The sequence below is a fragment of the Podarcis pityusensis genome (assembly GCF_964106645.2).
Source record: "Podarcis pityusensis genome assembly, chromosome: Z".
In the NCBI taxonomy this organism is placed as follows: Eukaryota; Metazoa; Chordata; class Lepidosauria; order Squamata; family Lacertidae; genus Podarcis; species Podarcis pityusensis.
The window spans coordinates 48,768,827-48,791,858 of NC_138044.1; the positions used below are offsets into that span (position 1 = coordinate 48,768,827).

At 47.8% G+C, this 23,032-nt stretch overlaps 1 protein-coding gene across 4 annotated transcripts in view; it reads left to right on the top strand.

Annotated features, from left to right (window-relative positions):
* The first annotated feature begins 1,942 nt into the window (after positions 1–1,942).
* The window catches only part of DOCK11 (dedicator of cytokinesis 11), a 177,349-nt gene continuing 156,259 nt past the window's right edge, over positions 1,943–23,032 (top strand). For 2 of the 4 annotated variants that reach the window (XM_080990309.1, XM_080990310.1), the window contains exons 1-2: positions 1,943–2,131; positions 22,620–22,736. In XM_080990309.1, coding sequence (XP_080846435.1) covers positions 2,030–2,131; positions 22,620–22,736 — 219 coding nt within the window. In that variant the 5' untranslated portion in view covers positions 1,943–2,029. Of the gene's footprint in view, positions 2,132–11,479; positions 11,525–22,619; positions 22,737–23,032 lie in introns of those variants that run through there. The other 2 variants (XM_080990307.1, XM_080990308.1) reach the window with 2 other exon arrangements.

Below are 23,032 nucleotides of genomic sequence, written 5' to 3' on the forward strand. Positions count from 1 at the left end.
TAAGTACAGACCTCCGGAATGATTTAAGTACTTAACCCGAGGTACCACTGTATTGTGTTTAAGACATTTGGAAAAAAATAATAAAAAATTATTGGGGGGGGGAACAACAACAACAAAGCGTGAAGACAAATAGGGAAGTGAACTGAAATCTGAACTGGTACGTAAATGTGAGCAGGAAATTCAGTCTCTACCACATCACTTCCTTGTCATATAAGCACTGATGATGGGTAGTGGTTTATTAGTGGGTGGGGGAAGAGAAGCTGCACGGTCCAAAATCTGGGGGAAATGAAACAGAGCTTTTGGAACAATGTACAGTCTCTTATGCTCAAATCACAGGATGCTTCTGCCATAGCTACAACTTTAGGAGAGTTTGGTGGAAAGTCATGATTTTTTAATGTTTGGAGGAAGCTTTGTTTTTTAAGGCGCCCTGAAGAGCACAGAAAGAGTCACACGAACCATTAGTCCATATAGCCCAGCATTATCCACACTGGCAGGCAGAGGCTCATTAAAGTTTCAGGCGGGTCTACCCCAGTCCCACTGGGAGATGCCAGGAATTGAACCTGGGGCAATTAAGCTGCAGCCCTTTCCCTCTTGCGTTCCATAACCCAAGCACTGGTACAAAGTACATACTGTATTACACTTCTGGAGGCCAGTTTCTCACTCAGACTGCTGGAGGGAGGGAGGGAGGCCCTCTTGTACAGCCTTACCTGGATCCAGCCCTCTGCTTTCTGTTGCAGCTCAGCAGCATCAGGTTGGTCCTTGTATTGGCATTAACACGATACATTATTATCATATTATTAAGAATTAAATTTCTATACTGCCCTTTTACAAAGTGCTGTGATAGGAAAGAGGCTTGCTGTGACAGGCAGAAGTCACTTCCTTCCAGGGGTGCATTTGGGGGGCAAGTCTCTTGCAGGGGCAGGAAACTGAACCCTCCCCTTCTGGAGGGAAGGGCTGTGGCTTAGGTAAAGGTAAAGGGACTCCTGATCGTTAGGTCCAGTCGTGGCCAACTCTGGGGTTGTGGCGCTCATCTTGCTTTATTGGCCAAGGGAGCTGGTGTACAGTTTTTCTGGTTTTCCGGGTCATGTGGCCAGCATGACTAAGCCGCTTCTGGCGAACCAAAGCAGCGCATGGAAACGCCGTTTACCTTCCCGCCGGAGTGGTACCTATTTATCTACTTGCACTTTGACATGCTTTTGAACTGCTAGGTTGGCAGGAGCAGGGACCGAGCAACGGGAGCTCAGCTCATCGCGGAGATTCGAACCGCCGACCTTCTGATCGGCAAGCCCTAGGCTCTGTGGTTTAACCCACAGCGCCACCCGCGTCCATCCCTTTTGCTGCAGAAGCCCCATCTTTCGCTCACAGCAGGGCCGCTAAAGACTCCCAGCCTGAAATCCTGGAGAGTCTTGGCGGCTGGTCATTGTAGAGGGGGGTTTCCCAGACTTGAGTCTCCAACTTGTTTTGGACTACAACTTCCATCATGCTTAGCTACCAGGATCAGTGGCAAGGGATGATGGGGGTTGTAGTCGAAAAACAGCGGGAGATCCAAGTTTGGGAAACCCTGGCATAAATAATACTGAACAAGATGCATTCCCGTTCTGACTCGTCTGAGGCAGCTCCCGTGTGTTCTTAAAGGATCCCAGCTCAGCGGAAGATGTTCAGTTCCCCAGCGACATGCTGGGAATGCCTGAAAGCCCCGGAGAACGACTGCCAGCCAGGGTCTGCGATATTGTGCTGACCCGGTCTAAGAGGAGGAAAAGCCGGTCCTGTGGAAGATGCGAGGAAGACCCGGAACTGGGCTTCGCCAGACCCTCTGCGCTGCTCCCTGCCGGCCCCGGCTCGCGTCTGCCACGCTCTCCTCCTCGCCCCCCCGCCTTCCTTCCTTTGTCTCCAGCCGGGGAGGGCTGCTCTGGTCCAGCCCCTCGCTCCTCCTTCGCCTGGGCGGGAGGGAGGCGAGCCGGACCCTCTGGCGGGCTCGGACTCAGGGCTATCCTTGCAACTGTTTCTGCTGCTCCGGCTGTCGGGAGCGATGGCCGAGGTGCGCAAATTCACGAAGCGGCTGAGCAAGCCGGGCACGGCAGCAGAGCTGCGACAGAGCGTCTCGGAGGCGGTGCGCGCCTCGCCGGGGCTGGTAAGGAGCCGGGCTTTAATTCCGGGGCGCGCCGGGCAACGCGGGGGCGCGTGGCGGCGGCGGTGACGGGTAGCTTCCAGCCTGCGGCGTGCGCTCACGCCTCTTTCCTGCGAGCCGCCGGCTTGCTCTCTGTGCATGCCCAGAGGCGGCCTTCTTCTTCTGCTGCTGCTGGGCCTCGGGAGGTAGCTGGTGGGGAAAGGAGGAACGGGGTGTGAAGCGCGCGGCGGGAAGGGGTCTAGGTGCTTTGGGGTGAAGCGAGGATGGAGAGCTGGTGTCAGCGAGGGGGCGTGGCTTCGCGCAGCTGGGCAGGACGGCAGGGACCAGCTGCGTCTGTGGTGGGCTCCCGCGGTGGGCTGGGAGAGAGGCCCCCTCTCTCGGAACAGCTCTAAGCCGCTCCTCCGCCCTCAGAAGGGGAAGGAAGGCTCCACCCAGCACCCAGAAGAGGAGAGGGAGGAGGTTTCCTGGGGCGGGGAAGAGAAGGAGGCTTAGCGTGTTAGTTGCCCGTCCAGCCCTAGGGACCAAATACTTGCGGCATAGGAACCCGGAGCCCAGCTGCGCCCCATAGGGGAGATGCCAACTTGTTCCCTTTGCAGGCTGCGTCGGCCAGAGAGAAGGAGGCCAAGATAGAGTTTGGAGGCTGGTCTGCAGGATGGATGGTTCGAAGTGGTGGTTTGAGGGTGATGAGGCCTTCAGCAGCTACTAGGACTGGCCCCGCACTCTGTGTTATTCCCCCTCCGCTGTCCAGGCAGAGTGTCTGGCTGCGTTCACACACACTGTACATTTAGAGCACATTTCTCTGCTCCAACCAAAAACAGAATCCTGGTGTGTTAAGGGTGTTGGGAATTGTAGCTCTGTGGGCAAGCTACAGTTCCCGGGATTCTTTTGGAGATGTCTTGCGTGCGAGGGTGGGAAGAGCGGTTTTGCTCTCAGGTCCTGCATTGGGCTTTTGTCATTGGGCCAGCTGGTTGTCCACGGTGAGAACAGGATGCTGGGCTAGATGGGGCCCCCTGGGCCTGATCCTGTAGCGAGGCTTTTCTTAGGTTGTGTTCCTATAGTGCAACCAGACCCTTGCCATGTTGTCTTCCTAAAACATCACACCTGCCAACCATCCTGAGGGCTTATGCCAACATCCAGGAGCAACAGAGATGGTTTGAGCTGTGCCTGGGAAGTGCAGTCGGAGCCAGCCAGGGTTGTCTGGAGATTTGTTTTGATTTGAGGAAAGCACCCAAACAGATCCTCTTAGAGTTATGATTGAGCTGCCCCAGTGTCTAGTGGCCACAGCTGGCAAGATCAGTGTAGCCTATGCAGTCCGTGTCTCCTGTGCTCACCATGTGGATGCACTATGGTCAAAATTGCCACCCTCTCCTCCCATGATGCACCAGTCCAAGTCACGTCATTCAACTGCCGGTTCTTCTAACTATCTGACGCTTCCTGCCCAGTTTCAAGCCTGTCTTTTCAAGCAGGAGGGCTAGAAGAGTACTTTTTGAAAAGAGCAAGCTGCAGCTTTTAAAAGAGCGCTTTTTAAAAAGAAAAAAACACGAGCGCTAGAAGCTTTATATACCTGTTTAGGGAAGTTTATAATGTTTGAAGTTCTATTTTGTTTTAATGTTCTGTTGAAAGCTGCCCGGAGTGTCTGGGGAAACCCAGCCAGATGGGCGGGGTAGAAATAATAAATTATTATTATTATATTATTGAAAATTATTGGCTCTCTTTGCAAAGTCCAGACCTGCACATACTGCACATATTGCCGTGACAGTATGTTCCTGGCTAGTTTTGGCCAGGAACAAAGTGGCAAAGAAATGTTTGGGTCTTACATATTACAGCCTCAAGCTTTAGCTGGAAGAGATTTTTTTTTTAATGGCATTGTAAATAAAAGGTGTATTGTGACATGCCTTGGTGGCACAGGGCCTCAGCGTTATGAGGTTTTTAGTTAATGCTGAGTCTACCTCACAGGGCTAGATTGGTTTTTGCCTTTGTGGAAGCTGAACACCCTTTCTCTCTCTGCTATGGAACTGAGTTTTGTTCCGCTGGCAGACGCAGGACGTTTTCAGAAGCAGCCAGGGGCAGCTTGTGAGTCTTTGGTAGAGCTGGATGCTCTGAGGTCTGCCTTCTGAAGTGTGTGCAAAGTATCACTGAGATTTGTTTTCCATGCTGTTCCCTCGCCATACGGATTTGTGCTCTATGGGAAGAAATATTCTCAGAAAGCAGAAATATGAGGAGCTGAAGAGGCGGCAAATGGTTTCCTAGGGGCATGCCAGGAGACGGGGAGGGCTGGTGCTTTAGGTGTGGCTTCAGCTACAGAAATCTTTCTCCACAAAAACAGGAGCTCAAGCAGCCTATTTTACTATATTAATGTTGTTATAATTTATTTCCCACCTTTAACCCACAGTCCCAGGGTGGAACACAATGTTGAAAGTGGGGGGGGGGGGCACTTGCAATCACAAAAATTAAGTGAGTCCTAAAAATAAAGGGTAAAGAGATGCGTCTTCATAATTCACCAGGAGCTGTCTAATGAAGGTGCCAGGCACATCTCTGTGGGGAGAAACTCAGGAGCTGCCACCATGTTCAAAATTAGCCAGGTGTGTTTTGCAACTGGCGTGGGTCCAACTGTAATCCCATGGAGACCTCTGGATGCCAGGTTGATGACTGACATCTCCATCTTTCTCGCCCCTCCAGCTTTCTTAAGCAGATAAGCAGAAGAGCTTATTTATTAAATATATAACCCACTTTTTTATTCAAGGAGTCCATGGTTCACCCCCTCCCCAGTTAACCCCTATGGTGACTGTGAGGTGGGTGAAGAGGCTGTGCCTGACTGCAAAGTCACCCAGTGAGCTTCATGACTATGTGGGGATTTGAACCCTGATCTCCCAGGTCCTGGTCTGACACTCTAACCACCATGCCACACTTACATGAGCACCTTGAATTGGACCTGGAAACAAAATGGCAAAACAGTGCAGCTGTTTCAAAATGGGGGTCGCTTGATATCTAACTGGAACCCAGCCACTGCATTGTGAGCCCAACTGAAGTTTCTTTAGCAAATGAAAATGTAATCCGATTGAAGTTTCTGAGCCATCTTCAAGCACCACCCCACAAAGAGTGCATTCCAGCACTCTTGCAGCCTGGAAGTTACCAGAGCATGGAGTCCAGTGGCCAAGCCATCTCTGCCCAAGAGGAGCAACGTCATTAACAGTTGTAACAATTAGGCCCATTTGGAGAAATTTCCCAGAAGACAGGCTGAAGTATTTTTAGGTCTATGGTCTTGTAGTGACCCCAGGGGTTAGGGTTGTTTAAACGCATAACCAACCACACACAAAAATCCAGTAACTGAAAACAGCTGAAATCAAGTGATTAAATTGTTTACAACAGAGCATAAACCCTGATCTGGTGTCTTGGCTTATTTATTTATCTCCTGCCTTTTTTTTGCAGCCGTATAACAAGGTTGCTTACACAAAATCAAAGCTCGAGCAAACTTCAGCCTAAAATATAACGTGTGTGCCAAAAACCACCAGCAGATCCATGATAAATCAAGTTCCTTGGTAGGCAGACCAAAATAAAATGGTCTTCACAGCCCACTGGGCGTAGTGCAGCAGAGTACATTTTTCAGGAGTCAGTTACAAATCCTTGGTGCTACGAATGAACAGGCCGGCAGCAAGACCTGCAGATGGGCACATGTAGTGGGACGGAGGTCAAACCTTAAATTGAGCCCAGAATCAAACCGGCAACCAGTGAAGCAGATGGTGTATTGGTGTAGCTTGATCAGGCAGCTCCTTGTCAGAGGAGCGTTTCCCCATGAAAAGAGCACTGCAGTCTTCAAACCTGGAAGTGGCAAGTACACAAATATAATGGAAGCCAGGCCTACTTACTGCAGAGACCCATGTCAGAATGTAACCCTGCACACCCAATACTGGAAATCTTTGGGTTGTGTAGGGTGACTCGATCGGGGTAGGGTATCAGCTACTGCAATGCTCAGCCTAGATTTTGGGAGCAACCATTGTTTATAACATTATACTTTCTTGGCTGATCTCTCTGCTCATTATCCATAAACAATCCAGTCGGTTTGCAAAGGAAGTGACCTCTAATCAGCAAAGGGCATTAGAAATAAGGGGACTTGCTGCTGCTGATACAGTGTGCGAACTAGGAAGCTGGCTGAAGCCATCAAAACCCAAACAGTTTTCTGCCTGTCCATCAAAACCACATAGCAGAGTCTTCTGGGGATGTAACACTCCAGGCTGCAACTTGGAGGGAGGGGGCTGGACTGTTGAATCAACCCCCATGTAACCAAGGCTCCTTATACGTTGACCCCCCCAGGCACATACGGGATGAAGTTTAGCCAGGAACACCTCCGTGTAATGTACTAGAGCTCTACGTTCAAAAGAGTTCTGTATATTTATTTCTGCATAGAATGGCTTTTTAAAAAGTGATTCCCATCCTCCCACATGCACTACCCACAGTCCCAAACAGCACAGTTCAGGAAGGATTCTTTCAGTAAATCATTTCATTATGTGTGTTGCTGTTGCTTAATGCAAGAAATCCAGAATATCACCCAACTGCCATTTGCCTCCTATGCTGCAGACAGCATGCCTCTGGGTACCAGGGAATCACAAATGAGAAGAGATGCCCAGTTTGCAGGCTTCCCACTGGGGCATCTGGTTGGCCAGGGTGCTTGACTTTGAAGGCCTGATCCAGCAGGCTGACTCCTCTGCTCTAATTCCCTGAAGGTCTGGATCACCTCCAACACCTCTGTCCCATTGAGTCAGACCTCACAAACATCCCATGGTCAAGGCAACACAGAAAGTGAGCTGTTTTGTTAGCTGGGTGGGCAGGTGGAGGCATGATCCTAGGTCATTTAGGGATTTCAGGCTGGCTTGCTTCTTTCCTCCCTGCTGTGCAACTTGTGTTTCCAGCAAAGCAGATGAGAACAACCGGAACAGATTCCCCGTTTCGTCTTGGGGAGGGTCATGCACTCTGTATCGCTCAGCAGCAACCAAAACAAGAGTGTGGCTTCCTTTTCAGCCCGGTGGTGCTGCCTGGAAACAGAGCAGCGGCAACGGTGGGTGCAGAGTCAGCAGCCAAAGCAGCCTTCGGTAGCAGAGTCAAGGAGCTTTGCAGTTCTTGTGGTCAGAAAGAATAAATCCAGAATAGCGGCAGTTGGCTGGAGGAGGAATGCCTGGCTTGGCTGTTGGAGTGCTGCTCAGCAAGCTTTCGCATCTTGCTTTTCATGAGCCTTATTATCGTTCATCTTCGTTAGAGTGACTCGGCAAGGTTCCCCGTCTCTGGCTTCCTTCCTGCTCACTGTGGCTCCGGAACAGCCTCCCTTAAAATGGTTCCCTCCAGCGAGAGGGGCAGTGGTGGTGTAATGGTTAGAGTGTCAGACTAGGACTGGGAGACCAGGGTTCAAATCTGCACTCAGCCATGAAGCTCACTGCCAGAGGGCTGATCACTGCCTCACAGGGCTGTTGTGGGGATTAAATTGTGCTGAGTGGGGAAGAATCACGTTTTCCACTTTGAGCTCCTTGGAGGAAAAGGTGGGCTATGAATACATGCAAGCATAGAATCTTAGATTTGTAGAGTTGGAAGGGTCCCCAAGGGTCATCTAGTCCAACCCCATGCAATGCAGGGATAAAAATGAGGTAAAATAAAAGTTTTGGACTACAACTCCCATCATCCCTGAATGTTAGCCACAACAGGCTGGGGCAGATGAGAGTCGCCATCCAAAATATCTGGAGGGCACCAGGAGAGCAAAGGCTGTTCTGGAGGCTGGAGAGGAGGATCAGTTGGGTTTTGCTCAGCGTTGAAAGTGTTATAGTGCAGGTACCGTTGCCTCTGTTGCCCACACTGATTTCCCTTGTCATCTCTGATCCAACAAGTGTGGCAGGCTTTTCTCCCCTCTTACAGCAACCTCAAAGCCTGCACAACCTGTGTGACCAGAAGCAGGAGAGGGATATCTGCAGGCTTTGACACCTTCTTTCAAAGTGCCTTGATCCCTGGAGGAGGAAAAAGCAAACCACTGTAGCCGTGCAGCCAGTCTGTTGCTGGACTACAACTCCCATCAGCCCTGAGCAGCAGGGGCCGATGGGAATTGGAGTCCCTGGAGAGGCAACACATTGGCTAGTCCTGCACGCTTGTCTCTGAAATGCCACACAAATCCCTGCGTGCCCCCCCATGCCGTTTTCCTAATGGGGGCTGCCCTACATTCCCCCCCTTCTCTTTGGCTTGGTTGCTTCTCTGCCTTGGGGTGCAATACAGGAGACAGCTGCAATGATTTCTCTGGGGATTCAAATCCAGAGAGAGGCAAAAGCTGCATTCTTCCTGATGTGGGGCAGCTGAGGCTAATTCGCCATCCTCCTCTGAAAACAACTGACTAGCACGAGCCTTTCCAGATACCAAAAGGGCTCAGATCCAGCTGGTTCTGGCATGGTTTTCTGTAAACAGACTTCCCGGAGCCACTCCTGATCCATCGCTTGTTGGCTGCAGCCCAGAATGTTGCACTCCAGAGAGCAGGGCAAAGAAGTTCATGCTGTATTCGCAACAGAGCTTTAGTAGCAGGAGAAGGAGCTGTGCAGAGGTTGTTAAAAGGTGCTTCTGTCCTCGCATCAGGTAGCTGTGAAACTGCCTTGTCATCACCATTGCCAGCATGATTATGTGATGCAGGAATCTGCTTATAGGATGTAATACAACAGATAAAAATAAACAAAACTAGAAAATTTAAAACAATGTGCAGTACAAAATCCCTGCAATGCCCAGCCAATAAAATATTAATAAGGCAACCACAACACCCCACCCAGTGTAGTGTAGTGGTTAGAGCAGTCTTTCTCAACCTTTTGTCCCTAGATGTGGTTGGCCAACAACTCCCACCATCCCTAGTAGGCAAGACCAGTGGTCCAGGATGCTGGGAGTTGGAGTCCAACAACAGCGGGGGACCCAAGTTTGAAAAATGACCTGGAAGCTCAGGGTTCAAATCCCCACTCTGCTGTGAAGTTCACTGGGTCACTTTGGGCCATTTGCCGTATCCCTGCCTAGCCTACCTCACAGGGTTGCTGTTGGGGTTAAGTGAGGAGGGGGGGAGCATGTATGCTGCCTTGCGCTCCTTGTAGGAAAGTTGGGATATAAATGCTAATAATTGTAATTAATAATTAGTTAATAGTAATAGATGGGCACCACAGGCACCAGCTCAATTACAAACTGCCTGAGTGAACAAGAAGACCTCAGATCCAGCACCTAAACAGGGGGATGCAGAGTGGCCATTGCTAGTTATTGTGATATTCAAAAGCAGATATTGTGCACTGTGCAAGAATGAACACATGGGGAAAGCTAGTTTTGATGGCAAAACACACAGCTTTCATGCTCTGGAAGACCCAAAGAGCCATCGTTCTTGTGATGGGAAACACACCTGGTAGCATTGCAGATGGCGGGTGGTGGAAGACTTCTGGCTGCACTGGGAAGTCGTTGGATCAAGGTGGTGATTGAGGCACAGGGCCAAGTGTGGCCCTCCAAGCCTTTCTCTCTGGCCCTTGGAGCTCTCCCCGAGCCACAGCCTTCACCAACTCCACTTTGCATCCTCCCTGAGCACCTTCACCTGGCTGGAATGTGCCCATAAACTCTGGTTGGATGGGGGGGGGGGGAAAGGGTTGAGTGTGTGCATAGCAATTGCTGCCCTGCCCACTGTTGCTTCTGGCCTCACCCACCACTGACACATAGGCCACAAAAAGCTGCCTAGAAGCGAATGCAGCCATTGAACTGAAAAGGGTTCCCCATCCTTGGGCTTGGGTGCTGGGCTTTGTCTAGGCTGGCCAGCTGCCCCATTGCTCTCCTTTGAGCAGCTGACTTTGCTGGTTGTTTTGAGAATGGCACAGGTTGCTTCTGTCCTGAGAGTCTTGCATTGGCCTGAAATTAATGGCAGCAGTCAGTTTCATTGGCACATCCCTGGTTTCCCCTGTGGCAACAGGCTTTGTTTGGAGGGCTTAGATGCCCCTAGGCTGTGTGTGGAGTGAAACCCATTGTCGGCTAATAACTTAATTGCCTTAGTCCAATTCCTTCCTCACTTTCAGTTAAATCTCTTGGTGCCATCTGGTAAGGTGGCAGCAAAAATAGAGATAACCAGGGACAGAGCACATTTAAAGTTGAGTTTGATGTGCCCTTTGCACAGCACAGGAGGCTAAGACACCAGAAGCTTGTTTCAGAGTCTTAACCTTGAGGCCCTTTCAGTTGTGATAGTGTTCAGGTGCAGCAGAGCAAGCATTAGAGGGGGAAACCTCACGAGAGCTTAATTTTCAATGAAGCTCTTCTAATCAGCCAGTGTGTTTGTTTCTCTTGGGGAAAATGCTTTCACTGGGATTCCCTGGAGAAGTGCTGGGAAACCCTCTTCCCTTTGGCTCCCAGCTCCTGTTTGTTTATAGCAGCTTGACCTTTCAGTTTCCTTTTCAGGCTGTGGCCTGGGAGTCACCTGGTGGCAGCTCCTTATAGGGACAGCCTTGCCATGTGGTGGTGGGTTTTTAATAAAAAACTGGGGTGATTTGGCTTCTTTTCTGCCTGGAGAACAGAGTAAGCAATGAATTCCACGTAAAGGAGTAAAAAAAATGCTTGTCCATCTCTTGGTAGCAATTTTTTTGGCCAGGGGGAGGAGGGTGGTTGAGCTTCTCCTTTCATAGAATTATGGAGCTGGAAGGGACCACGAGGGTCATCTAGTTCAACCCCCTGCAATGCAGGAATCTTTTGCCCAGTGTGGGGCTCGAACCCACAACCCTGAGCTTAAGAGTCTCATGCTCTACCGACTGAGCTATCCAGTTGTGCATTCACGATTTCGAACAGCTTCAGGTGTTGATTGAACCTTAATTTATTTTTTAACAGCTTTCTAGCTCTTCTGAACTGTCAAAAGGAGGGGAAACCATCTGAGTCCAGGCTGGGGAACTTGTGGCCTTCCAGCTGTCGTTGGACTACAGCTCCCATCATCCCTGACCACTGACCATACTGGAGGGGGCTAATGGGAACTGTAGTCCCAATGACACCTAGAGGCGTGCAGGTTCCATACACGTGCTTGGAGAGATTGCCTCTGGGGATTTCGTTGTATCTTAAAAACTCAGGGCAGCTTGCTTGGGTTTGGTGGCACCACTGTGGCCTGGGCTCTGTGCTTCTGATATGGGGCAGAGAATGCTTCTTGGGGCCTAGCCCTCCCCTAGACAGAGCAAATCCCTGCAAGGCGTTTTGAAGGAGGCGCTACAGATCCAGAACTGGCAAGCGTCGGCTGAGGCCCTTGGAAAAGTTCTCTCTTTTGTCACAGAAAGCAACCTCTTAGCTCTGTGCTTTTTTTCTTTTCCACATTCACTAGATGGAAAGCTATGAGCTCTGGGAAAACTGCCTGCTGGGATGCTTCTGCTAGTCATTAGTGAGAGTCTGGTAGGTTTTTTTTGGCATTGGCTGTGTTTGCTCCAAACGATGGAGCTAGTCCTGAGGCAGAAAACATTAACCAGAAGGCCAAAATCAAGGGGCTAAAGAGAAAGGGGTCATCTCTCCCTGCTTGCTATGGGTCTGGACAGTGCTAGCCATCCTTGGATGTTGGCAAGATTCGTCTTCAGCCATAAGTGGGCATAGGGGAAGAAATTTGGTTCGGTTTGCATTTTAATGTGGCTCTCCTTAATTTGCACTTCCTGAAAGAATATGCAAACTGAATAGACCAGGGGTCAGCAACCTTTTTCAGACATGGGCCAGTCCACCATCCCTCAGACCATGTGGTGGGCCGGACTATACTTTTGGGGGGGGAAATGAATAAATTCCTATGCCCCACAAGTAACCCAGAGATGCATTTTAAATAAAAACACACATTCTACTCATGTAAAAACACGCTGATTTCCGGACCGTCTGTGGGCCGGATTGAGAAAGCAATTGGGCTGCATCCGGCCCCCGGGCCTTAGGTAGCCTATCCTGGAATAGACCCTATCACCTGGGATTCTTCGGATTTTGCAGCAAAGTTCTGTTAAAAAATGCATCTATTAGGTAGTAAGTATACTTAAAAAGGCATAGTTAAAATAATATGCAAAAGTGTATTATCATATCTTCACTTATACATAAAAATGTAGTGTGTTGTCATGCTGCTCGCCTGGCTGCCTCTCGCTGCAGTGTGAGGAAAGGCCTGCGGGCTCAAGTGAGGTCTTTAACACAGAGGGCATGGGGAAATTAAAAGAAGCGAGCCTTGGAGCAAACTGTAGGGGAGAAGTGGGGCAAGCTGTGGGGGGGATAGGTGACGGGTAGTGTGAGGTGTAAAGGTAGGGGGCGCATAAGGTTTGGGGGAGGGCAAAGGGGTAGACTGGTGGATGAGCACAGCCTGCAGGGGTGCCAGTCTCTACTTAATTATACAGTGGTACCTCAGGTTACATACGCTTCAGGTTATATACGCTTCAGGTTACAGACTCCGCTAACCCAGAAATTGTACCTCAGGTTAAGAACTTTGCTTCAGGATGAGAACAGAAATCATACTCTGGCGGCGGGGCAGCAGCAGGAGGCCCCATTAGCTAAAGTGGTGCTTCAGGTTAAGAACAGTTTCAGGTTAAGAACGGACCTCCAGAATGAATTACGTACTTAACCTGAGGTACCACTGTATTACAGAAACTGTATCCCTGTCCATACATGGATAAGCCACAGTTTTCGGGTTTCAGGCAGGAAAATTCCTAGCCCTACTTGGAGAGGGTGGGGATTCAACCAGGGACCTTCTGCATGCAAAACAGCTGCTCTAGCGCTGAGCTACTGGCTAGTCCATGTTCAGTAGCTCTTCTTTAAGAGACCAGTAAGGGCCTGTCACCCCTGCAGCCCTTTCAGCTGCCTGGTCATAGAATGATGGAAGGAATCCTGAGGATCTTGTCCAGCTCTCCCTGCAGGGCAGGAATGTGCAGCTGGCCCATATGGGGGTCGAACCTGCAACCCTGGCCTTAATCAGGACCACGCTCCAAGCAGCTGGTCCTTGGCCACTTAGCCCCTCCTTCACCACTGGAGCACCCAAAGTGTCTATGGGCCCATAATGGCTTCAGGACAGTTCAGCAAAAGGCGTCCAGAGATGGGAGTCAGGCTGAGAGCTCAGAGTCTGAGAAAGAGATTTTGCAGCAGAATGAGGTGCTGTCACAACTTCTGCCCGTTGCTGTGTAAGGAGTCATCTGCAGTGCATATCTGGCTTTGGAGAAGCACCTGAGAGAAGCACCAGAAGTTCAGGAACGTTTGATCTTCCATCCTGCCTCTTTCCTGAAGGTGACCACCAACAGCGCCTTACCTGAGAGCTACAAATTTGGTTCTTGGACCTCTCCACTCTTCTACCCAGTGCTGCAAACTCACTCTCCAAAAATCGAGTTCCCACAGGTGTCCTATTCTCTCTGGTGATGGAGGTCTGGGAGCCTTGCCATGCCAGGCCTGACCCCTTTATTGCTGCCCACCCATGTGCACAACTTGAAGCTTTCTCCAAATTCTTTGCTCACAAAGGGGTTGCCCGGAGATGTGGTGGCAGATGCGTTTCCCAGGCTGCCTGTGCGATGGAAGCCTTCCAGCTGTTCCAGTGAATCCATTGAGTGGGGAGTGAGTGGGGGCTGGTATTTTGCCTCCTAGTGCATTGAGAGCCAGGAATAAATTGCTTTTCAGTTAGAACTAAAAGCATGCAATTGAGATGACTGCTCTGTCTGAGAGCAGGGTTCTGTACCCTTTTGCCAGAGAAGGACCAGCTTTTACAATGAGGGTTGCAACCTGTGTGTCTTTTGGAGGCAGGATCCACAGGGAAGCTGTTAATTGCCTGCCTCTGTAGCAAAGCTTTTTGTGGGGCAGCAGTATACCTGAAGTTCCACTTAAGATGTGCCATGTTTGATGGTTGTTCTATTTGGTTTGCATTCATTTGCCTCATCCCCATAACTATATGTGGACTGATTAGAATCATAGAATCATAGAGTTGGAAGAGACCACAAGGGCCATCGAGTCCAACCCCCTGCCAAGCAGGAAACACCATCAGAGCACTCCTGACATATGGTTGTCAAGCCTCTGCTTAAAGACCTCCAAAGAAGGAGACTCCACCACACTCCTTGGCAGCAAATTCCACTGTCAAACAGCGCTTACTGTCAGGAAGTTCTTCCTAATGTTTAGGTGGAATCTTCTTTCTTGTAGTTTGGATCCATTGCTCCGTGTCCGCTTCTCTGGAGCAGCAGAAAACAACCTTTCTCCCTCCTCTATGTGACATCCTTTTATATATTTGAACATGGCTATCATATCACCCCTTAACCTCCTCTTCTCTAGGCTAAACATGCCCAGCTCCCTTAGCCGTTCCTCATAAGGCATCGTTTCCAGGCCTTTGACCATTTTGGTTGCCCTCTTCGGGACACGTTCCAGTTTGTCAGTGTCCTTCTTGAACTGTGGTGCCCAGAACTGGACACAGTACTCCAGGTGAGGTCTGACCAGAGCAGAATACAGTGGCACTATTACTTCCCTTGATCTAGATGCTATACTCCTATTGATGCAGCCCAGAATTGCATTGGCTTTTTTAGCTGCCGCGTCACACTGTTGGCTCATGTCAAGTTTGTGGTCAACCAAGACTCCTAGATCCTTTTCACATGTACTGCTCTCTTTTTTTAAAAAAAATAATAATATTTATTGAGAATTTTAAGATTACAAAGAAACAAAGAAAAAAAAAGAAGGAAAAAACAAATAACACTTAAACAATACGAATCAATAAAAAACAAGGTCAAAAAGAGAAAAAAACAAAACACATAATACATCAAAAGCAAAAAGCAAAAATAGACAAAAAATTTAAAAACAAATCCAATATTCCCAAATCATTAACTGTCATTACCTTGTTTCATCGACCTCCTCACACCTCCCTTTTTTGTATTCTAGTTGTTAATTATCTCAGCAAATCCTTTCCATCTTTCATAATATTCTGTCATTAAATTACCTTAATCTATTTTAACCTTATCTTGCCATAAAAGGCCCTAAAACTTAAAACCTAAATCTTATTTATACCAAATTCTCTTAACCATGACATATTCTTACATAATTCTTTGCTAAAGCCAAATAATTTCATTCCAACATTTTTCTAATACTCTTTACTTTTACAAGATTTTCCTAAATAAATTGTTTAAAAACTTTCTTCCAATCTTCATCCAACGTCTCTTTCTCCTGGTCTCGGGTTTTGTCAGTCCTTTCTATCCCATCCATCTAGTCCATCAACCTGGTAACCTTATATCCGAGGCCCTTGGATCTCTTCCATGTCCCATCCGCAGATCTTCTTCATATTTATACCTGTGCTTTACTTTGTCTTCTGCTCCTTTCACTCGGGGAGACTCCAGCTTGACAATGTTTTTGTCCCTTCTCGACAGATCAGCCCCTTTTCCAAAGTCAACACTGAACTCCATGTGGTATTTAAAAGCATGTTTCAAAGTCCCTCCAAAGTTAAGGGCCCGCACAACTCCAAACGCCTCCCAGCCCAAAGCCAGACTTGAAAGATCAAAACATCCCTGCATAGGGGGGTCTATCCAGCCCCCCATCTCCAAGCCAAACAGAACTCTGTATCTCCAAATCTGGCTTTTTCCAGGTTCATTCGTCAAGTCCAACTCCTGTTCCTGCTGGGCCACAGTTCCCTCCATCTCTGCCTCACTAGGTCCAGCAACAGCCTCCTCCCTCATCTGATCTGTCAAAGCACACTCCTGAATTAATTCCTGAGTGGGTTCTATATAGGTACCCACTGCCTGTCCAAACTTTCCGATCCCAACAGTCATCAAATCCATCTTCTCATGTAACTGTTCCAATAAAGCACTTGTCTTACAAAAGGCCAACACCAGAGCCTCCGAGTACATTCTTGTTGAAGGTCAAAGTCTGATCCCACGATCTTAATCTATTGCAGCTGCAAAGCTCCCCAGTTCGGATTTAATAACAGTTTCACAAGCTCCCTCTAGGGGAAAAAGCTTCTATTTGTATCCATCTCTCTCTCTCTCTCTTTTTTTTAAAAAGCAAATCTAACAACAAAGTTTCCTTTTTCAGATATTTTGTCAATATTTTGTTCCTTTTAGATGCGAAGGAGAACAATGGAATCAATATGTTTCTCTTCTTTTAACTATCTGTCAAAAACGTTTGTCTATAGTCAATGAACTTCCCAAAAACGTCTGTCCTGACACCCCGCTCCCAGGTTCAGGACGGTGGAGAATTGCTTTTCTTTACTTGTCTTCTGCAAGTTTAATCAGTCCAGAAAAAGTTCCCCCCTCTTCTCCTGCTTCCAAGGGGGGTTCAGTAATTTTAAATGATGAAAACTGATCCTTTACAAATGATTTTCTAAGCTCTAGCTTGCCGTGTCTTTGCTTCAATCTATTTACAAAAAGCGGAAGGCAGACTTCCTGTTTAGACCTTCCCGCTTCAGTGCCAAATTAAAAGAAATTTCTTATTCCAATTTTCCGTTCTACTCACGGACAGATATTTAAGCTTCAATTGTCCACAGGAAAAAGTCAGCGCTCTCCGGCAACAGCAATGCGGCTTCACTCCGTGAAAGAAGCAGTCGATTCAAGGCACCGCGCCACTCACCCCACGTCGCTCCGGAACCCCGAAATCGGGTTTCCCCGCGAGTAGGGGAAAGGTGCCGGCCGAATCCCACGTCCACAGGCTTCTCCCCCCTGTGGTTTTTGATGGGTCTCCGCCTCGCCGTGGCGGTTCAGACCCTGTTTTCCACAGAGCGGATTCCTCCCGATCGGAGGAAATCCGCCATTGCCAGAGGCGCCAACCCGGAAGTCCCACATGTACTGCTCTCAAGCCAGGTGTCACCCATCTTGTATTTGTGCCTCTCATTTTTTTTGCCCAAGTGCAATACTTTACATTTCTCCCTGTTAAAATTCATCTTGTTTGTTTTGGCCCAGTTCTCTAATCTGTCAAGGTCGTTTTGAAGTGTGATCCTGTCCTCCAGGGTGTTAGCCACCCCTCCCAGTTTGGTGTCATCTGCAAATTTGATCAGGATGCCCTTGAGTCCATCATCCAAGTCATTGATAAAGATGTTGAATAAGACCGGGTCCAAGACAGAACCCTGTGGCACCCCACTAGTCACTCTTCTCCAGGATGAAGAGGAACCATTGATGAGCACTCTTTGGGTTCGGTCAGTCAGCCAGTTACAAATCCACTGAGTGGTAGCATAGTTAAGACCGCATTTTATCAGCTTCTTTACAAGAATATCATGGGGCACCTTGTCAAATGCCTTGCTGAAATCAAGGTAGGCTACATCCACTGCGTTCCCTTCATCTACCAGGCTTGTAATTATGTCAAAAAACGAGATCAGGTTAGTCTGACATGACTTATTTTTCAGAAATCCATGCTGACTATTGGTGATCACAGCATTCCTTTCTAGGTGTTCACAGACTGTTTGCTTAATGATCTGCTCCAGAATCTTCCCTGGTATTGATGTCAGACTGACTGGGCGGTAATTATTTGGGTCCTCTCTTTTCCCCTTTTTGAAAATAGGGACAACATTTGCCCTCTTCCAGTCTGCCAGGACTTCGCCTGTTCTCCAGGAATTCTCAAAGATGACTGCCAGTGGTTCTGAGATCACATCTGCCAGTTCTTTTAATACTCTTGGATGCAGTTCATCTGGCCCTGGAGACTTGAATACATCTAAACTAGCCAAGTATTCTTGTACTATCTCCTTAGTTATTCTGGGCTGTGTTACCTCTGCTGAATCATTTGCTCCAAATTCTTCAGGTCGGGCATTGTTTTCTTTATCGGAGAAGACTGAGGCAAAGAAGGCATTGAGGAGTTCAGCCCTTTCTGTGTCCCCTGTTTGCATTTCACCATCTTCTCCTCTGAGTGACCCCACTGTTTCTTTGTTCTTCCTTTTGCTACGAACATACCCATAAAAGCCTTTTTTGTTGCTTTTAACCTCTCTAGCATTCTGTGCTTTAGCTTTTCTGACTTTGTGTCTACACGTGCTGGCTATTTGTTTGAATTCCTCTTTGGTGGTTTCCCCCCTTTTCCATTTTTTGTACACATCCTTTTTTAATCTTAACTCAGTTAAAAGTTCTTTAGATAGCCACCCTGGCTTCTTTAGGCACCTTCCATGTTTCCGTCTCATTGGTATTGCCTGAAGTTGTGCTTTTACTATCTCCCTCTTAACAAACTCCCAGCCATCATGAACTCCCTTTCCTTTTAGTATTACTGTCCATGGGATCTCACCCAGCACTTCCCTAAGTTTTATGAAGTCGGCTTTCTTAAAGTCAAGAAATTGAGTCCTAGTATGCTTGGCTGCTCCTTTCCGCTGTATAGTAAACTTCAGAAGAGCATGATCACTCGCGCCTAATGATCCTTCCACTTCTGCCCCACTAACCAGGTCATCAACATTGGTTAGGACCAGATCTAAAATGGCTGTTCCTCTTGTTGCTTCTCCCACTTTCTGGACAATGAAGTTGTCTGCAAGGCCAGTGAGGAATCTGTTTGACCTTATGCTCTTGGCTGAGTTTGACATCCAACAAATATCCGGGTAATTGAAGTCCCCCATTACTACTATCTCCCTTCCTTTTGCATGCTTGGCCATCTGTTCCAGGAAGGCATCATCTATGTCCTCCGTTTGGCTTGGGGATCTATAGTAAACTCCCACAATGAGGTCACTGTTATTCTTCTCTCCCTTAATTTTGACCCAAATGCTCTCACTTTGGCTTTGAGGTTCTAAATCTTGGATCTCTTCACAGGTATACACATCCCTGACATATAACGCCACTCCTCCTCCTTTCTTGTCTGGTCTGTTTCTCTGAAATAGATTGTATCCTTCCATTATTACATTCCAATCGTGGGACTTATCCCACCAGGTTTCAGTGATGCCTATTATGTCATATTTAGTTTGCTGTACCAAGAGCTCAAGCTCATCTTGTTTATTTCCCATGCTTTGCGCATTAGTGTACAGACATTGAAGTCCATTAATCTTCCCCCGTGACTCTTATTTAAGGATTTTTTCCTCCCACCACTAGGTCTGCATGCTGTTTGCTCCATTTGGTCTGATTAAGGAGATCAGTTTCCATGCCTGAGCCTTCCAATAATAGAGAGATAAAATCACCTTTATTTAAGGGGGGGGGGGGACAAACTCTGTTTCACCTGCGTGTTCAGGGTGGTGATGTTCTTCCCCTTGATTTTTTTGCAATCCATGAAAGCCACAGTTATGTTCGAAGCATGCTATTTGATCTGCCATTAGCATCCTAATAAGGAATCTAATTCGCTAGAAAGCTTTTGTGAAGAGCTAAAAGATTGGATGGAGTTTTTTGGGTTCTTTTAAGCACACTCTCCAAGGCTTGAATTAGAGTGGCTCTGGTATAGAAATACTTGGCACATGGTTTTGAAATCCGTCCACAAACCGAACATTGCAGGGTTCATCACTTCTTCTTTCCTATGTTAATGTGGAGGCTTGCACCTCCTGCTTCACCCATACGGTGTAGTCTAGGCATGTCCAAAGTCTGTTTTGGGGGCCTAATTCGGCCTGCCGGTCAGTTTAATCCGGCCCCTGCGTCAGTTTATTTCTCGGGGGTAAAAATCCTAAAAAAAAAGCTCAACAGCTTCAATCCTAAACAAAGGTCAGTAACTTTGGTTGGCCCTTTGGTTCACTTCATCAAATCTGGCCCTCTATGGAAAATAGACACCCCTGGTGTAGTCCATGGGTAGGCAAACTAAGGGCCAGGGGCCAAAGCCAGCCCAATCGCCTTCTCAATCCGGCCCGCGAACGGTCCGGAAATCAGCGTGTTTTTACATGAGTAGAATGTGTCCTTTTATTTAAAATGCATCTCTGGGTTATTTGTGGGGCATAGGAATTTGTTCATTCCCCCCCCCAAAAAAAAATATAGTCCGGCCCCCCACAAGGTCTGAGGGACAGTTGGCTGCATTGGGTAGTGGGGCTGCTAGAAGTTGGTGTCTGAAATATCTGGAAAGCACCACATTGACTTTTACTGCATTAGAAAGTGGATGCACATCTTTAAATAAATGCATTTTTAGTTCAAGGGAAAGGCAGGTAAGAGGTGACATGTTTATCAGATTATGCCTGGCATGGAGGAAGTGGATAGAGGGAGGTTTCTCTCTGTCTGTTGCAGGAACCACTCAGGGGCATTCAATGAAGCTGAATGTTGGCAGATTCAAGAGAGAAGAAAATCCTTCCCCATGCAGTGCATAGTTAACCTGTGGAACTCACTTCCACAGGAGGCAGGCATGGCCACCCCCTTGGGTGGCTTTAAAAGAGGATTGGGCAAATTCACGGAGGAGGTGAGGGGCTATTGATGGCTGCCAACCGGGGTGACTCTGCTCAGCCTCCACGGTCAACGGCAGCAGTGCTGCTGAATACCAGTTACTGGAAAACACAGGAGGGGAAGTGGCTATTGTGCTCCAAACCTACTTGCAGGCGTCCAACAAGCATCTGGTTGACCATTGTGAGAACAGGATGCCGGACTAGACGGGCCATTGGCCTGATCCAGCAGGCTCTTGCTGTGTTTAGACTCTGCCAGGAGTAAATCTCCAGCATTTTAGCGATAATGTACTATCCTTCTTGGCTATTTCATTTTACTCTTTAGAAACCTTGCTTAACATTTCTCTGCCCTAACCCAGATATAAATGCATCTGGCTAAAGGAGAATCAGGAGCTGAAAGGGCCAGGATGTGAACCCAGCCAGTCCTTCTGTAGTTCTCCTTTTGCAGAAGGATCAAAAAAACTGGGTCAGAGTCGCTACCTCAGCTCAGGAGGGTGTTGAAAATGCAATAGTGGCAGAGCTTTTAACTGGACTCATAAATCTGTTCCTTTTTGCAGATTAACCACCCCTAAGAATTCTAAGAATGCCCAAGGAAGGGAGAGAGCGGCTACGGTTTAAATGCATCGCCTTGGCTTCTGCTGCAGTTGAATCAAAGCTCCCTCTGATATGAGAGTCAGAACCACCCAAAGGACACACAAGAGTTATTAATAACTTTATTTTATAGCAAAAGAATCCAAGCACATTTGCAGAGTGCAGGAGCGATTTGCACTGCTTTTAATGTGTGTGCACGTAGTGGCTATTTATGTCGTGTCATCAGTGTACGCTGGTGTTTCACAAAGCATAGGAGAGGTCTCTGCCCCAAGTGGCTTCCAGTATTAAGAGTCAAGAGTCAAGTGATCACTGTGCTCTGCAGATGAGAGCATCCCCCAGATGCCATCTTATCAAGAGCTCTCTTCCTCAAATGTAGGAATTGGGCCTTCAATCTTGTGGCATCTGTTGACAGCCTTTCCCCCTTTGCAAGGCTGGCCTTGATTGCGATAAACAAATCTGTATTAGAACTGCTTTTAGATGTTTTCAGTTGTTTCATCTCTCTCCGAGGGATAGCTCAGTTGGTAGAGCAGGAGACCTGCTCTAATCTCAGGATGGTGGGTTTGAGCCCCACTTTGGGCAAAGGATTCCTGCATTTCAGGGGATTTGGACTAGATGATCATTGTGGTCCCTTCCAGCTCTAGGATTCAAGTGTTTGCTGCCCTGGGCTCCTCTGGGAGGAAGGAGCAGGGTGTGAATTAATTAAATAAATAAAAACGGAGGCAGGGTGTATATGGGAGAGAGTGTTTCATTTTTGCACACTTAACTGAAAACTGGGGGAACTCGCCAGTTTCTGTGCGTGTACTTGTTTTGTTAAGCATTTTTGTTGCAAAGTTGCAGGTGAGCTGCTGTTCATTCAGCAGAAGAGCTCTGCCCATCACAGGGCACTGGCTGGAGACCAAGTCATAGGACCCTTTTTTGGCCAAACCCCCATAAGGCTGCTCATGAACATCTTTCCCACAGCTTAAGCTTTATTCTTACACACACACACACACACACACACACACACACAGCCCCCAGGGAGAGCTTGCCACTTCCCAGCCCAGAAATGTGCAGATTTCTTCAAATGATCTGATGCACAAAGATATTTTGGGGCAGTTGTATAACTGGATGGATATACTGATTGACGCTGCTCACACTTTTGCTTCCTCACTTTAGTTCCTTTGTATGGCGCTTCCCACAGTGAGCTGTGCCCAAAGTGGTTTTACAACCAACTTTTGGAATATCAAAATACAAAAGCATTTGGGAGTGGAGAGAAGAAGCCAGCTTGCAAAACATACCAGTTACTGAGGTGTACAGTAAGGGGGTTGTTCCAGGACATGGCATAGCCTGGCTTGCATAATTCCATCCCAAAAACACCTTAGTTCTCCCTCTAGAAGGTGCAAAGAAGTTATAATGTTTTCAGTCATAGTTTAACAATGCAGGGCCTGGGAAGTTGTAAACCTTGGTTTGTTGGAAGATATGCCATGGTCTCATCACTCAGTTTGCTGCTGCTGCTAGTACCCTAACACACCCTGCCACACCAAAGATTGAATACTTATAAATGCAGAACGAGTACTACATGGCACTTGTAGCAGTGCTGGTTCTGTGAGTCAAAGTGCTGTCGTGGATGCCTATGGAGTGAGGCAATCACAGTTAATGGGGCGTTGTGCAGTACCTGACTGTGTGGTGTGTTGTCTTGTCTCCTGCCAGGAAAAGACGAAGGTGATCGAGCCCTTGGACTACGAGAATGTCGTCTCCCAAAAGAAAGCGCAGATCTACAGCGACCCTCTCCGGGACTTGCTTATGTTCCCCATGGAAGACGCCTCTGTGAGTTGTTGCTGCTGCTGCTGCTGCTTCTCCTCCTTGGCATTTGGGTCTCAGCTGCAAGCTGGTCACCTCATTTCATTTTTGCTTGTTCGAATAGTTTATTTATACCTCTTCATATTGCCACTTCTGAGCAGCACACAATAGGAACACAGCCTTGGAAATTGATGAATGCACCTGCCTGCATCTTTATTGTTGAAAGAGGGTTGGACAAATTCATAGACTTAATAGAATCCTAGAATTGTAGAGCTGGAAGGGATCATCTAGTCCAACCCCCTGCAGTGCAGGAATATGAAGCT